Source organism: Pan troglodytes, chromosome 4 (assembly GCF_028858775.2).
Source record: "Pan troglodytes isolate AG18354 chromosome 4, NHGRI_mPanTro3-v2.0_pri, whole genome shotgun sequence".
Taxonomy (NCBI): Eukaryota; Metazoa; Chordata; class Mammalia; order Primates; family Hominidae; genus Pan; species Pan troglodytes.
The window spans coordinates 2,272,651-2,287,516 of NC_072402.2; the positions used below are offsets into that span (position 1 = coordinate 2,272,651).

The 14,866-nt window shown below is 49.6% G+C and overlaps 1 protein-coding gene across 1 annotated transcript in view; it reads right to left on the reverse strand.

Annotated features, from left to right (window-relative positions):
- Nucleotides 1-808: 808 nt before the first annotated feature.
- The window catches only part of LOC112209258 (uncharacterized), a 35,548-nt gene continuing 21,490 nt past the window's right edge, over nucleotides 809-14,866 (reverse strand). The window contains exons 4-5 of the mRNA XM_063811025.1: nucleotides 3,286-3,330; nucleotides 809-1,117 (exon numbers count right to left, since the gene is read on the reverse strand). Of these exons, the coding sequence (XP_063667095.1) occupies nucleotides 939-1,117; nucleotides 3,286-3,330 (224 nt within the window). The 3' untranslated portion in view covers nucleotides 809-938. The remainder of the gene's footprint in view (nucleotides 1,118-3,285; nucleotides 3,331-14,866) is intronic.

Consider the following 14,866-nt stretch of genomic DNA (forward strand, 5'->3'; position numbering starts at 1 on the left):
CATCCGCCTGCAGGCTTGGGAAAAAAACCCTTAACACTTGGAGAGGCTACTGTTGCCTGTGGCTAGGGTGAGTGGATTGGAAGGCTTAAAATTACTCTGACTAATGTAATAATTAATTGGCTTTGAGGCTGGGAGAGGCCCTGAAGTGACTCATTTTCCATTTGTTTTTCAGACTCATCTCCAGCTTTTATAGCCTTTCATGATAATTTTCACTTCTGAAATTCTTACCTTCCCTTCTTGGACTTTTGAAATGATGCTTTCTGTCCCTGAAAAGGGTTGAAGAATATTTTTTCTTCCTGGTTTTTTGCTGAGGTAGTGTGGTCAGAGAGAACTGTTAACTTGGTGTTCTTGTAAGGATTCTCCAAAGGTGTGTTACGATGTGTTTGAGGTTCTATTGCACATAAGAGCGTAACCAGCCCCTAGTGCAGTCTAGAAGAAGAGGCAGACATATGAATACTTGATAAGCGCTATTGGTTGATTTATTGATGAGAGGCTAGTTTTGTCCTGATCACTCGCTTCATTTATTAGTTAGTTTTTTTTTTTTTTTTGAGACAGAGTCTTGCCCTGTCGCCAGGCTGGAGTGCAGTGGCGCGATCTCGGCTTGCTACAACCTCCAACTCTCTGGTTCAAGTGATTCTCCTGCCTCAGCCTCCTGAGTAGCTGGGATTACAGGCACCCACCACCACGCCCAGCTAATTTTTGTATTTTTAGTAGAGATGGGGTTTCACCATATGGGCCAGGATGGTCTCGATCTCCTGACCTCGTGATCTGCCCGCCTCGGCCTCCCAAAGTGCTGGGATTACAGGTGTGAGCCACCGTGCCCAGCCCGTTTACTAGATTTTTACTTAACATAACATAGAAATGTGTGTAATTGTGCTTGCCCGAAAGAGCAGTCCCTGGAGAAATTCTTATCCTGAGTAGCTCCCAGGGGAGAATATTCAGTATTTCAGCGCTCCAGAGGGCTTCTCTCTCTTCACACCTCCTCTGTCATTCTGCTTCCCCCCTTTTCTCTCGGTCTTCCTGATTGCCCTTTCCCCGTCTCTCTCTCCGTGCTTTTCCCATCTCTCCGTGCTTTCTCCCCTGTAGCGTTCCTGTACCTCCTGTTTCCTCCCCTGACCTAGAAAACATAGTTTTAGAGCTGAAAGGGACTGGTTGAGTTCACTGGGCCCAACTCAGTTTCTTTTACTTAAACATTTTATTTTGGGGTCATGTAAGTCTTATGCAGTTGTCATCAGCAATACAGAGAGCCCATGTACCCTCTACCCAGCTTTCCCCAATGGAAGCATCTGCAAAATGATAGTGCAGTGTCACAGCCAAGACATCTGCCAGGATGCGGTCAAGATACCCTAGCAGAGGCTGGAGGAAACATGTGCACCCCCTGTAAACACTTTTATTCATGTTTTCATTACTTATTTTTCTTAGTGTTAGTCAAAACTGTTGAAAACTAGGCATATTAAATCTTGCAACATTAAGTTTAAATATATTATTTGTACCTCATCAACATTACTTGTTGAGAAAGTCTAAGGTTAATTGGCAGTGTATTTGTAATAGTAGATAGAATAATGTCCGTTTTATAAACATTGACATCCTACATGTGTGAACCCTGAAAATCTGAGACAGGTCTCAGATTTTTTAGAAAGTTTATTTTGCCAAGTTTGAGGATGCACACCCGGGATGCCTCCTCAGGAGGTCCTGACGACATGGGCCCAAGGTGGTCGGGGCACAGCTTGGTTTTATACACTTTAGGGAGACATGAGGCATCAATCAATATGTGAAAGATGTACATTGGTTCAGTCAGTCAGAAAGGTGAGAAGGCTAGACAGGGGGCTTCCAGGTCATAGGTAGGTAAGAGACAAATGGTTTCATTCTTTTGAGTTGCTGATTACCCTCTCCAGATGAGGCACTCAGATACGCATTTATCTCGGTGAGCAGACAGGTGACTTTGGATACAATTGGAGGCAGGTTTGCCCTCAGCAGCTCCCAGCTTGACTTTTCCCTTTAGCTTAGTGATTTTGGGTCCCCAAGATTGATTTTCCTTTCACGAGGTCTAACATGTTTTACTATGAGCATTAATTATTCATTGTGTATTTTATTGCACAAATAAGGCATAGATTTTTTAAAAATCGTCAACTCAGACACCTTACCACACACGGGCTCCACAAGGAACTCAGGGAATCCTCACAAGTCTAAAACACATGCATGGATGGGAGGTGAGGGAACGAGCCCCAGGCTGCTCTGGGAAACCTTGAGACACAATGCCATGGTCCCTGTGAGGCAGAACTGAACCCGGGATTCCATATTAAAGAGGCCTGAAGGGGGCCGCACCTCCCAGCAAAGGAAGCCTTTCAGAAATCAAGTGGGGCGGGGATGGAAACCCGACTCTCCTGAACACCTGCCTCCCAGGCCTGCCTGCCCCTGGAGCTGCAGCTCCACCTGGCTACGGGGGATGGAGACACAGCACGACTCTCCTGAACACCTGCCTGCGCCTGGAGCCGCAGCTCACACCCCGGCTACCGTCTGGGCATGGGGGTGCACACCTGTAATCCCCACTCTTTGGGAGGCTGAGGCAGGAGGATTGCGTGAGCCCAGGAATTCCAGACCAGGTCTGGGCAACACAGGGACACCCTGTCTCTTAAAAGAAACAAACAAAAACCCAGCTACCTATACAGCTGGGGAGACCCTGGACCCAAAGAAATGATGCAGACCCTCACATTAAGGCTACACATGAACCCACAAAACAAGCAAAAATTACAGAAGCATCAAGGAAGTCGGTCACTCTGTGTGGGCTTGAGCAGGAAAAATATTTGGCTGTAGACCACCCTCCCAAGGACTTCAAACACAGTCAAGGAGCTCCACGTCACAAATATCTAGCGCTTTTCAAAAAAGCATGTTCTTAAAACTGAAGACTATCATATGAAATATTTGAATAAAGAATGGAATCACAAAAATAAATAAGCAATGTCTATCAAAAACATCCAGATAAGATGTGAAAGTAACTAATAATTTAGAAATTTTAAATATATGTCATCTTTAGAATTAGAAACTGAAAGGACAGGTTACACCGTACATTAAAAATAAACAGAATCAAGAATAGAGCAAACATACACAGAGAGACGTGAAAAGGTACAGAGACGGGGGGAGAGGGATGAAAGGGCCGACGCTCATCTAAGTGGAATTCCAGAAGGGAGCAAAGTGATACGGACCCACAGACAAAGGAAACACAAGCGGGTACCCAAGCGGGTCGGATACAAAGCAGCCCAGGCTGGTCCGTCTGCCGATACTTACATATGATCGACCTGACAGTCACTGGATTAAAGGGAGTCCACGTGCCTGAAAACAAACAACAACAGGAGTTAAAGTAAAAGGAAAATCTTTCTGGGACACTGAGTTTCTGATCTATACCTGGAGGCCCCAGGAAAAGCAGTGGGGGCTCTAAGGTAGTGGTTTTCTAGACACTCCAGGTGACGTGTTGGCTGCCATGACTCCTGGGAGGGGGCCAGAGCACTGCCTGGTGGGGTCACACCCTGCTGTGTGTGGGAGTCCTTCGTGGCCTCCCAGACCTCCAAGGCCGTCCACAGTCATCGCGGCTGGACATGCACTCTTATTTAACAGATAACCAAGAAATGGTTCTGTATCATTTTACACACGGAATTTTTCAAGGATGCAGTCACCAGCTAAGTTGAGAAGTTCGCACTTAGTTTTGTTAGAGAACTTCACGAATTCCCATTTCAGAAAATCCATCATCAAGGCCACCACTGCCTGCAGACACCTGCGCATAGCTTGGTCGCTGTGGCATTCACACTAATTCTACTGAAAGGTGCAAGTACCAGACCCCTTCCTTCCGTTCTCCCTCAGTAATCATCCTAAAGCACGGTGAAGACATCCATCACACCACACTTCAAAAATTCCTGACAAATTACAGTCTGGGCTTTACACGATTTTCCTTGAAACTGAATAGGAAAGCTCTACTATCCTCAGACTCATCGTTGAATCTGATACCCTTGAGTACTCACAACCATTTATCAACTATGAGGATGAAGATTCACTGATGACCTTCACACACAAGAACCTATCTTCAGAGTGATTTGTACCTTCAGTAATTTCCATACTCACCAAAAATGAACTAAAAAAATATTTTTAAGGTCAGGAGAGACCAGTGGCTCTCCTCATACCCCATCTGTATTAGACACACAGTTTTTTTTTTTTTATATACACAAAAATGCCACAGTCCTGGGCAGCACACAGAGACAGCCCCCTGATCTCAGAGAACAATGTCAGGCTCCTGGTGGAGCACGGGCAGTGGGGTCTGCTGGCACGGTCCCTTAGGCCTCTACGTGCCACCACTCTGGGCTCATGGGGCTCCTCCTAGTGCCATGCCCGCTCTCACCTGAAGTGAGTCCCCTCCTAAGACACACAGACCCTCCCTCCAGCTCCTTCCTTTCCTTCCTCAGGGAGACTTTCACGGGGGTACTACGTTCTCCCAGTCCAGAAGTTAAATCCATTTGCTCTGCCTGAGCACCTCCCAACTTCCCCTTGGGAAGATCCCACCCTCCAGCAGTTTTGCAGGGAAGCTGTGCTCTTCCCACAAAGGCAGGTGCATCTGAACCTGAGGCATACACACAGAGCAGCACTCAATGACCCGCCCTCCAGCAGTTATGCAGGGAAGCTGTGCTCTTCCCACAAAGGCAGGTGCACTTGAACCCGTGGCCCACACACACAGCAGCACTCGACGAGCATCTGTTAAGCTGAATAGAGTGATAATCTGCAGGATTACCTTTCTGTAGGGTTTACAGGTATCTGAAAGGAGAGTAGACAGGTATATGTACATAGAGGTATTCGGAAAGGTCGGAATTACTGAAAACTAGTGTTACAAAAAGCAAAGATAGGCTACAGAGAACCCACAAGGCAAAGAAAGAGGAAAACTCTAAACACCAAGGAGCATCCCTGCCTCACCCAATTCCATCTGGTCTCCCCCATTCTTCACCGCTGTGTGCAGCAACCTAGTGTCTGCACACAAGGGTGACCTGCTCTGACCCAGCGCTGACAAGAAGCCCCAGGAGCCAAAGCCCCTGGAAGCCTCCTGGGCAATCAATCCTCTGTCTTTATGCCATGAGCTTCTTCTCTGTCTTCTGCGTCCGTGGCCCTGGACTGACTGTGTGGAGCTGGATGAGACCTAAGTCCTCAAGTGAAGGCTGCACTGTGATGTGTCCTGATCATAAGTAGAAGCTTCTCTGGGCCATCTCAGCAAATAACACGGTCAAACAAGTTTTAAACCAAAGCAACACAGGTTAAAACACAAGCGAGATGTTAACGCCACAGCGCAGGCACAGGGAAGCTCAGGTGCCATCTGGACGGGCACACATGGAGTGTGCCCAGATGGTGCATTCCTGAGAGCTGGGGCCCAGGAGGAACTGGACGGCCATACTGGGGTCTTCCGGAGTATTCTAAGGATTGCCCAGGAGAGCAGAGGTTGTCCCGGGATTAATCAAGGATGAGAGAGGCAGCCACCCCACTAGAAAGGGCCGCTGAGGGATGGACACTCCTGATGTCTCCACTCGCCTTCCTTGCCAACCACAGCGGGGTCTGGCTTCTCCACAGAAACCAAGAGAGAACCACCACAAGGCCTAACGGCCCGTAACGAGCTGAAGCACCGTGGCACACAGGCATTTCACGCCTCGGTTACATTAGGTGCTAGACATACCTGGGCAACCGCCTGAAAACCTAAGTAGATGCTGTGCTTGACCCAAGGCCATGGAGTCACTTGTCACCAAATCCCAAGCCTTCCCCTGAAGCCCTGCCAAGGTGAGTTTCTGGTGAAAGCACAAAAGACTGCATGGGGGTCCCTGAGACCACCCTCCAACTTGAAAGGGTACAGAGTAAACCAGCCAAGGGAAAGGGCTGCCAGGGAAGCCGGGCGCTTCCAGAGCCCCCCCCAGCGGAGTCACACAGGGTGCGCCGGATTCCTCCAGCAAGAAGCTGGGACAGCTAGTGCCGTGTTGCGGACCAGGGAGGCTCTCCTGAACCTGGGGGTCAGTCAGGGAAGTTCCAGCCACCCACAGCGAAAGCAGGTGTTTGCCATCCATCACCTTGTTGGTCAACTACCCAGGCAAAGTAGTGCAACATGGCTCAAGTCTCTCTCATCAGTCAGAACACTGCAGGAGCTCAGCTCCCAGGAGCCAGCCAAGGGCCCCTCCTGGGAACGTGCAGGGTTTGAGCAATCCACACCCGCTGAGTTAAACCCTTCCCACATAGGCAGATCAAATCTGCTCCATCACTGGGGCAACAAATACCATCACCCACATCCCTGGGCCCATGTGAGAGAAGGACAGTGATGGGACTGGACATGTACTTCACAGGGCACTGTCCTGCTTCTGAGGTCTGATTTTTCTCAGTTCTCTTTAATATGGGATCTCCAAGAAAGCCTCAACTGTATTTGACTTTAAAAAAAATACCGGCCGGGCGCAGGGGCTCACGCCTGTAATCCCAGCACTTTGGGAGACCAAGGTGGGTGGATTATGAGGTCAGGAGTTGAGACCAGCCTGACCAACATGGTGAAACCCCGTATCTACTGAAAATACAAAATTAGCCAGGTGTGGGGTGCATGCCTGTAATCCCAGCTACTCAGGAGGCTGAGGGAGGAGAATTGCTTGAACCCGGGAGGTGGAGGTTGCAGTGAGCCAAGATTGCGCCATTGCACTCCAGCCTGGGTGACAGAGTGAGACTCCATCTTAAAGAAAAAAAAAACCTTCAAAAGAATATAAGAATTATTTCTTAAAGTACAGCTTTAAAAATGCCCCTTAAAAATACATCAATGTTATATTAAGGCAAACCTACTTCAGAAGCACAGAGACCTTGAAAAAAGTTAATTTCTTGTAATTCCAAGATGTTTTGGGAATGAGAAATCAGCACAGAAAATGGGCTAGGAGGATAATGGATGAAACCGATGGGCTGATCATGGTTCCAAGATGGTCTCGCTATGGAGGTGACGGGGTGAGTGCTGCAGTGCAGGACTGGGGATGCCACAGGAACGGGTGCCCCAGGTAGGGCGTCATCCAGGAAGGATGAGAAACCTGAGAACAGCTGGGTGGGAGCAGCTGGGGGGGAGCAGCTGGGGGAGAACAGCTGGGGGAGAACAGCTGGGGGGAGCAGCTGGGTGGGAGCAGCTGGGTGGGAACAGCTGGGTGAGAGCAGCTGGGTGGGAGCAGCTGGGGGGAGCAGCTGGGGGGAGCAGCTGGGTGGGAGCAGCTAGTGGGGAGCAGCTGGGTGGGAGCAGCTGGGTGGGAGCAGCTAGGGGGGAGCAGCTGGGGGAAGTAGCTGGGGGGAGCAGCTGAGGGGGAGCAGCTGGGTGTGAGCAGCTGAGTGGAAGCAGCTAGGGGGGAGCAGCTGGGGGGAGCAGCTGGGTGGGAGCAGCTGGGTGGGAGCAGCTAGGGGGGAGCAGCTGGGGGGAGTAGCTGGGGGGAGCAGCTGAGGGGGAGCAGCTGGGTGTGAGCAGCTGAGTGGGAGCATCTAGGGGGGAGCAGCTGGGGGGAGCAGCTGGGGGGGGAGCAGCTGGGGGGAGCAGCTGGGTGGGGAGCAGGGTCCGCTGGCTGCACGGGGGTGGGGAGAGGAGCCCATGAGGGCCTGAGAGCAGCGAGGCCGGGCGGAACCCTAATCCCTCATCTGCACATGACATGGGGCCTGCCGGAGCCCCACAGAGCTTGGAACGGAGCTGGGGAAGAGCGTTTGCCAGGCCTCCCGTCCCCTCCTTCTTCCCACTGGGATTGCTCTGAAGGAAGAAGAACCCATCAAGTCCTTGTAAATGTGCTGGGGAGAGAACCCCTGACAGTGCCTGGTGCTCACTCCTGGGGAGCCACTGTCTCGGGTGGTCCTGGTACCGTGAAGTTTCTGGGCTCAGGTCCATGGCACCTGGAAAATGTCGTGTTTAAGTGAAATGATATTCAAAGCCCAAGAGGAAATGTTCCAGGCACTTCTCAGAGACCCCATGAGGCAGGAAGGACAGTGGGGCTATGGGGGCCCCCAGCTTCTCCAGCTCGACCCGTGCCTGGGAATTACTCCCTGAAATCATGAGCAGAGCTGGATGCTGGGTCAGTTCTGTGTGCCTGGAAATTACTCCCTGATATCGATAGCAGAGCTGGACGCTGTGATCTGTGGGACTCTACCCTTAATGGCTTCATTTATTTACATGGATCTAACCGTACATTTGTCTATGTAAAGAAATAAATTTGTCATTTGTTAGATTCGCCTGCACTTGAGATATCTTTTTAAGAATATTTTCCTAGCCATTAAAGAACATGTCGATTTTCTTTTTTCATTTCCCTATTGCTCTGTGACAAAAGGTCATATTCCATACTTTTTGTATTAAAGGACTTCAAATTACTGATACTTTGAATGACTTCTAAAGTCTTTGCCATATTCTGAATGAAGAATGTGAGCCCCAGGTTAAAAAGATCAACAATTAAATCACGGGGTGTGTGTTCACCAGGAGGCCTGGTGTCATTTTCTTGTGGGCCGTTTGCGATTGGCTGAGAGGGAAGATCTCGTGCTGTGTTCTCACCACGGGCACAGGCGCAAGGAAGCCCCCAGGAAGTGTGGAATTCCTCGATTGCTTTGATTTGGTGATGGTTTCATGGGTGTTTGCTCAGGTCAAGTCTCACCAAAGTGCACACATGAAATGTGTGCAGCTCTTTGAGTATCAATTATACCTCAAAAAAGCTGAAACACTTTTACACTTGAAATAATCGAAGTGACATTTTAATCTAAAGGTATACAAATCTATCGCCTACATGGCTGATTTTTCCATGAGAGTCTCATTTACAAGAGAAACACAATTATGAAATCAGTACCCTTTACTTTTAAAGGGTAACGGAAGAAGCATAAGTTTCTGTTAGGACAGCGCTTACACTCTCCCCCACGTTTATTCTGTGGTTAACCACATGGTAGATCCGCAGTGATTCAGGAAGATGAATTATCTGCAACACGCAAAAGTTCAGTCCTCTGGCATGTACGAATCCTGGTGTGGTTTTTGCACAACATTCTGCCTGGGATGAGTGGGGAGAAGCTGTGATAACAGGATCGGGATTCACTCATGCTTCATTCATCTGGGAGGCCTGCGACTGCCCGGCACAGTGTGGGCTGAGCCTCCAGCGCCGAGCACCAGACACTCCACCCTCCTGAGGCACCTGTGCGGATGCAGGTGAGATGCCCAGACCAGTAGGGTGTGTGTGGGGGGTCGGGCACCAGAGAACTTGAGATGAGATTCAACTGTGTGGATGGGTCTGGTGGAGGTGGTGGCTCCCGGGCTGGGGAGGCATAAAGACGAATCCCGGTGACCCTTGCCCTGAAAAGCTGCTATGTACATTTAGTAGAAGACTGTTGATGAAAACAGACTCTCAGAAGCAAAGAGGGGCCTCGACGGGCCCCCCCGCCCATGTGCAATGCCAGTCTTACTCTCTCCCCACTCGAAGGGAGCATTCTCCTCACCTTTCTGGTCCACCTTCCCTTGCCTTGCCTGCAATTATCCACTGAATTCCTGCAGCCCCAAACAGTCTTTTTGATGTGGACTACTTTGAGCTCGACATAAATCAATTAATTAGCAGCGTGTGTTTTTGCTGCTTCATCCACTCACACACTATCTGAGACCCATTCATGTTTCTGGGGGTCCCTCACTCGCCTTGCGCTGGCTGACTCCACTGAGGGACTTGCTTGGATGTCCTCATCCACCTGCAGTGAACGAGCATTTGGATCTCTTCCCACTTAGGTCTGTGCAAACAGTGACACCAGGTGCATCTGAAATATGCCACGTGCCCAGGTGCACGCAGGGCGTGAGCAGCTCCCTGACCCCTCTGTGGCGAGAGAGCAGAGGCCCAGGGTGAAGTGGGGAGGTGTGGGTGTGGGGCCAGGCTGGGGTGGGGGAGAGGACACTGGATTCTGGGCCTTATCTGAGGGCCGAGCAGCAGGTGTCATGGCAGATCAGATCTGGTGTTGAACTGGCCTGACTGTCCCATAGAACTGATGTTCATGGTTTCTCTGAATAACACAGAAATGGAGCCTTGTTGTCTTGAAACTTGAGAAAGTGACATTTGTCTTATTTGAGTTCCTTTCTTAGGAAACTGACCATCAGGCCTCCCGGGTAGTGTGAAGGAAGAGAGACTCACCAGATCACGCCATCTGGACAGTGAGATGCCAAACCCCTCACCCATCATAAGTGCCTGACCAGCCACCTGCCTCCTCCTGACCAACTCCTCTTCCTCACTCTCCCTAATTCCTGTTTTCCTTATACACAGTCACACTTCTTCCCTGCTATATAGTCAGTCAGGAAGATGGATTTGAAGCTGACCTCCCATCTCCTGGCCTGTAGCTTCTGATGCACACCTTCTTCATTGGCAGTAACTATCGTCTTAGTGATTGGCTTTCTGTGTGGAGAGCAGCGGGATCTGGAACAAACCCCTGCATTCCGGGAACAGGGAGAGCAGCCTCAGCAGGCCCCCAGCCCTGAGTGCGGTCATGACCACCAGGGACCACCCACCGAAGGTGAATGTGGACAAGAAAAAAAGGCTCCTGAGGACCCAGCCAGAATTCCTGCAACATCACGGAGAATCATGGCCACCCGGCCCATGCCCCCTTGAAGGGCAGCTGCAAGATTCATCTCATTTGTCTTTCTTTCCTGGACATCTTCAAATCTCCTTCACCACAACCTTGTGATCCTGAGATTCCATCAATATGTGCATTGTTTTACTATATTGCTTTAATTTACTCTGCCGGTTATCTGGAGAAATGCAACCTCATCAGCAGAAATTATTTCCACCCTGCCGCTTTTTAAATGTTATTTCCTATAGCCAGGTACTGAGCCCTTCAATGGGGGTCTAAACCCTCCACTCTCTCCCTCTGGGATTGCCAAGCCTGTGGTTTCAGTTCCATGCTCCCAGGTAGATGATGTCAACTCAAAGTCCAACGGGCTTATGAAATACTTTTTGTGGTTTTTTTCTTAATTTTAAGAGTTTTTTTTTTAATGTTTTGTTTCATGGAGGTGACACCCTCTGTCTTTGACTTGTGGCAGCCTTCCTCCTTCAGTCTGCGTGTACTGAAGCCAGTGTTTGCTGTACAGCCCCTCAGCCGCAGCAGCCCACAGTGAGGTGCAGGTGCTCACGCCACCGCCCCAGAGAGCTCCTCCATTCGCCCCTCCACCCATAGCCCCTCGAAACCACTGCCCTGCTCCCCAACACGGTAGCACTGTCTTCTCCAAGATGTCATGCGGCGGCATCCCTCGGCCTGTGCCCACCGAAACTAGCTTCCTTCACCGGGCATATGGCCTGGGAGACCTGGGGCATTTGGGTGCATCCTTCCACTGCTGATTGGTGCCCCCTGTGTGGAAGCATCCGCGTTAGTTCCCACCTCCTCCTGCCGATGGACATTTTGTTTTCTTCCAGTTATTGGCAATGAGGAATGAGGCCTAAACACTTGTGTGCAGGTTTGTGCATGCACGTTTAAGTTTTCTCTTGGGGGACATTTCAGGAGTGGGGTTGCTGGATGACAGGGTAAGGATGTGCTTAACTTCGTAAGAAACTCCCAGACCACTTTCCAGCATGGCGGGACCCCTCCCATTCCCACTGCAGCTTATGAGGGTCCCAGTTCCTCTGCATCATCACTAGAACCTGGGTCGGCCTGTGGTTTTTGTCTGTTTTTAGCCATTTTAATAGATTTGCAGAGGTACCGTTGACTGGCATTTCTCCAGCATCTCTATGATGTTGAGCCTCTTTCTCGGGCAATATGCCCTCTTTATACCTTCTTTGATCCTCCATTCAAATATTTGCCCTCTCTTTCATACTGGGGTTTTTACTTTCTTATGGTTAAGTTTTGATGGTTCTTCATATATTCTGCGTGCCAGTACGTTGTGAGACGTGTGATTCACGAATATTTTTTTCTAGACCATAGTTTGTGTTTCATTCTCTTTAGATTTTTATATTGCTTTATAGAATTATAATTTTAAATTTATGATTAAGTTTAATTTGTCAATCTTTTATGAATCATGCTTTTGGTATCATATCTAAGAACTTTTCGCCCAACCCCAGGCCATACAAATTTTCCCGTGTTTTTATCTAAGGGTTTTATAGCGTTATGTTCTCCATTTAGGCCTGTGATAAATGTTGAGTAACATTTTGTGTCAGCCATGGCCATACCTTTTTCCATCTCTGACAGTATCGTGGGCGTTTGCAGCTCCCAGTGCCCTGTGCTGTTCCCGTCTTCTTGATCAGGTCTTCCTGTGAGTTTCAGGGCATGTCTTAGTGCTGGCGCTGTCCTGGTCCATCAGGGGGTCCCGTGGGCTTGTCCGCGTGGGAAAGTCGGGATTGTGATGTTGACGGGATGCTTTGTGAGTCAGGGGGAGGTGCTGATGGGGGTTTCCCTGTAGGAGAGAGAGGTGTTTGGTTTTCCAGATGGTGCAGACTTGAGAGGGGACAAACTTGAGAAATGCCACCAAGGAGAAGCCCAGGCAGAGCAGGTCTCGGGGCTGCCCAGCTGTGTGGGAGCCAAACGTGGATGTGTCAGTGGCCATGCCAGGAGGTAAACCCTCAACCAAGGGCCTCTGGGTGTCCAAGGCCAAGTCTTATTCAACAGGTGTGTTCAGCTGAGCCAACCATGGCAGAAATGCATAAGGGAGATCCCATGGTTCCTCTGTTTAAATCCCCTGCTAATCCCACCCAACTCAGAGAAGGAGCCAAGTCCTCACAGCAGCCTATAACCCCCGCCTGACTCAGCCTCCTCTGGCTCTGATTCTCCGTACCCTTCTATCCCTCTCTGTCTCTTCTCCCACCAGAGAGGAGACCCTGCACATTCATCCTGGTGGATTCAAACCCATCTTTGCCACACAGATAGTCACCACAATGAATAGGTATAATCTAGAAAGAGTTCTTTTGAAAAAGAAAAAGGCAGGCCAGGCATGGTGGCTCATGCCTGTAATCCCAGCACTTTGGGAGGCTGAGGCTGGAGAATCACCTGAGGTCAGGAGTTTCAGACCAGCCTGGACAACATGGTGAAACCCCATCTCTGGTAAAAATATAAAACTTAGCTGGGCATGGTGGCGGGCGCCTGTAATCCCAGCTACTTGGGAGGTTGAGGCAGGAGAATCACTTGAACCCAGAAGGTGGAGGCTGCAGTGAGCTGAGATCACGCCACTGCACTCCAGCCTGGGCAACAGAGTGAGACTCTGTCTCAAAAACATAACAATAGGAATAATACAAGAAAACTGCAAATTCAAACAACTTAACAGAAACTGGGCAAAAGAGCTGACCGGCCCTCCACAGAAGAGGAAATGTGGAGGAATGGCTAATGAAAACATGAACGGGGGCTCAGCCTAACAGGGGGAGATATCACGTGACACCCACCAGATGGGCAAAAATCCCACCACCCACAACCCAATCCATGCCAGTGTTGGGGAGAATGGAGAGAAGCAGGAACACCACGCCCTGCTAAGAACGGTTGTGAAATCTATTTTGTTATGCTTGTATATGAAAGAGTGTATGTTGTGGGTTATGAGGAAAGTTACATTTCTTACCTGGGATGAAATTTTAAAACTTGAAAGCTACTGACCAGAAGAAACTTGCACTTGTGTACAAAAGAAACGCCCAAGAACGTTCCCAACAAAACACAGTCCTCAGGGCCCCAACCTGGCCACACACTCATCCACAGGAAGATGGAAGACATTTCCCATGCTCCCCTCAGACGATGGGAAAACACGCAGCAATGAAAATGAACCACGTCAGTGTGGGTGGGTCTCAGGGAGAGAATGGAGACGGGAGACCATGCAGCAATGAAAATGAACCACGTCAGTGTGGGTGGGTCTCAGGGAGAGAATGGAGACGGGAGACCATGCAGCAATGAAAATGAACCTGTCAGTGTGGGTGGGTCTCAGGGAGAGAATGGAGGACAGAAATAGACATAGAGCAGATGCTCAGAGCCATGCAGGGCAGGAGCAGCCACGCAGGAGAACTTCCTTACATCAAAGTTCAAAACTACAGCCGAGGCAACAGAGCAAGACCCTGCCTCAAAAAGAAAACAGAAAGTTCAAAAACTAAATGGCATATTTTTTAGGGATGTGCAGATACGTGGTGAAAGAAACGTACTATGAAGAAAAGTGTGGGAATAATAAAGACTAAAGCAGGAACTGATTCCCTCTGCAGGAGAAGGGAAGGGACCCGGGACTCAGGCAGGGCCTCCAGGGAGCATCCACAGTTATGTTTCTTGAGATTCTACTCCCTAACTTGGTGGAGGTCCTCTGTGTCCAATGTGTCAATATTCTTTATACCTTACCCATACTGTACAAATGCTTTATTTCTATTCAACATTTAGAAGGCAGTTATAAACAAGATGCATTCAATAGCAAGGTGGCAGATGAACATCAGGAAGGAACATCCATGAGCTTCCATCCACGGAACCTCACCATGGATACGCTTGTGATCAAGGGCCTGGTCTCCCCTCAAGACACAGTCAGAGATCAGAGGCCACACCATCCTAGCAGTGGAGCAGGACCAGCTGGGACAGGGTCCTTCTGTGACACCTGCTGCATCACCAGGCTGTGTGAACGGACTCAATTGCCAGAACTCACAGAATAGCAGTATCAGCGCCGAAACTCACAGGAAAAATGGTAAGTTCTAAGTTTCTCCATCAATAGTAACTCTCAGATTAATCTCTGTCATCCATCGCTTCTCCAAGAAATAACTTTTTAGGGTGACGTGCCAGGCGCCATGTTGGAGGGTTGGTGGTAGCGGCTTGGGGAGATGCTCGCTCTCTTGGTCTCACTCTCTCACACGCTTCCCCTGGCTCCCTTCGTTCCCCCCACCCCACTTGGCCTGCGTGCTGGAGGGTGTGCGAG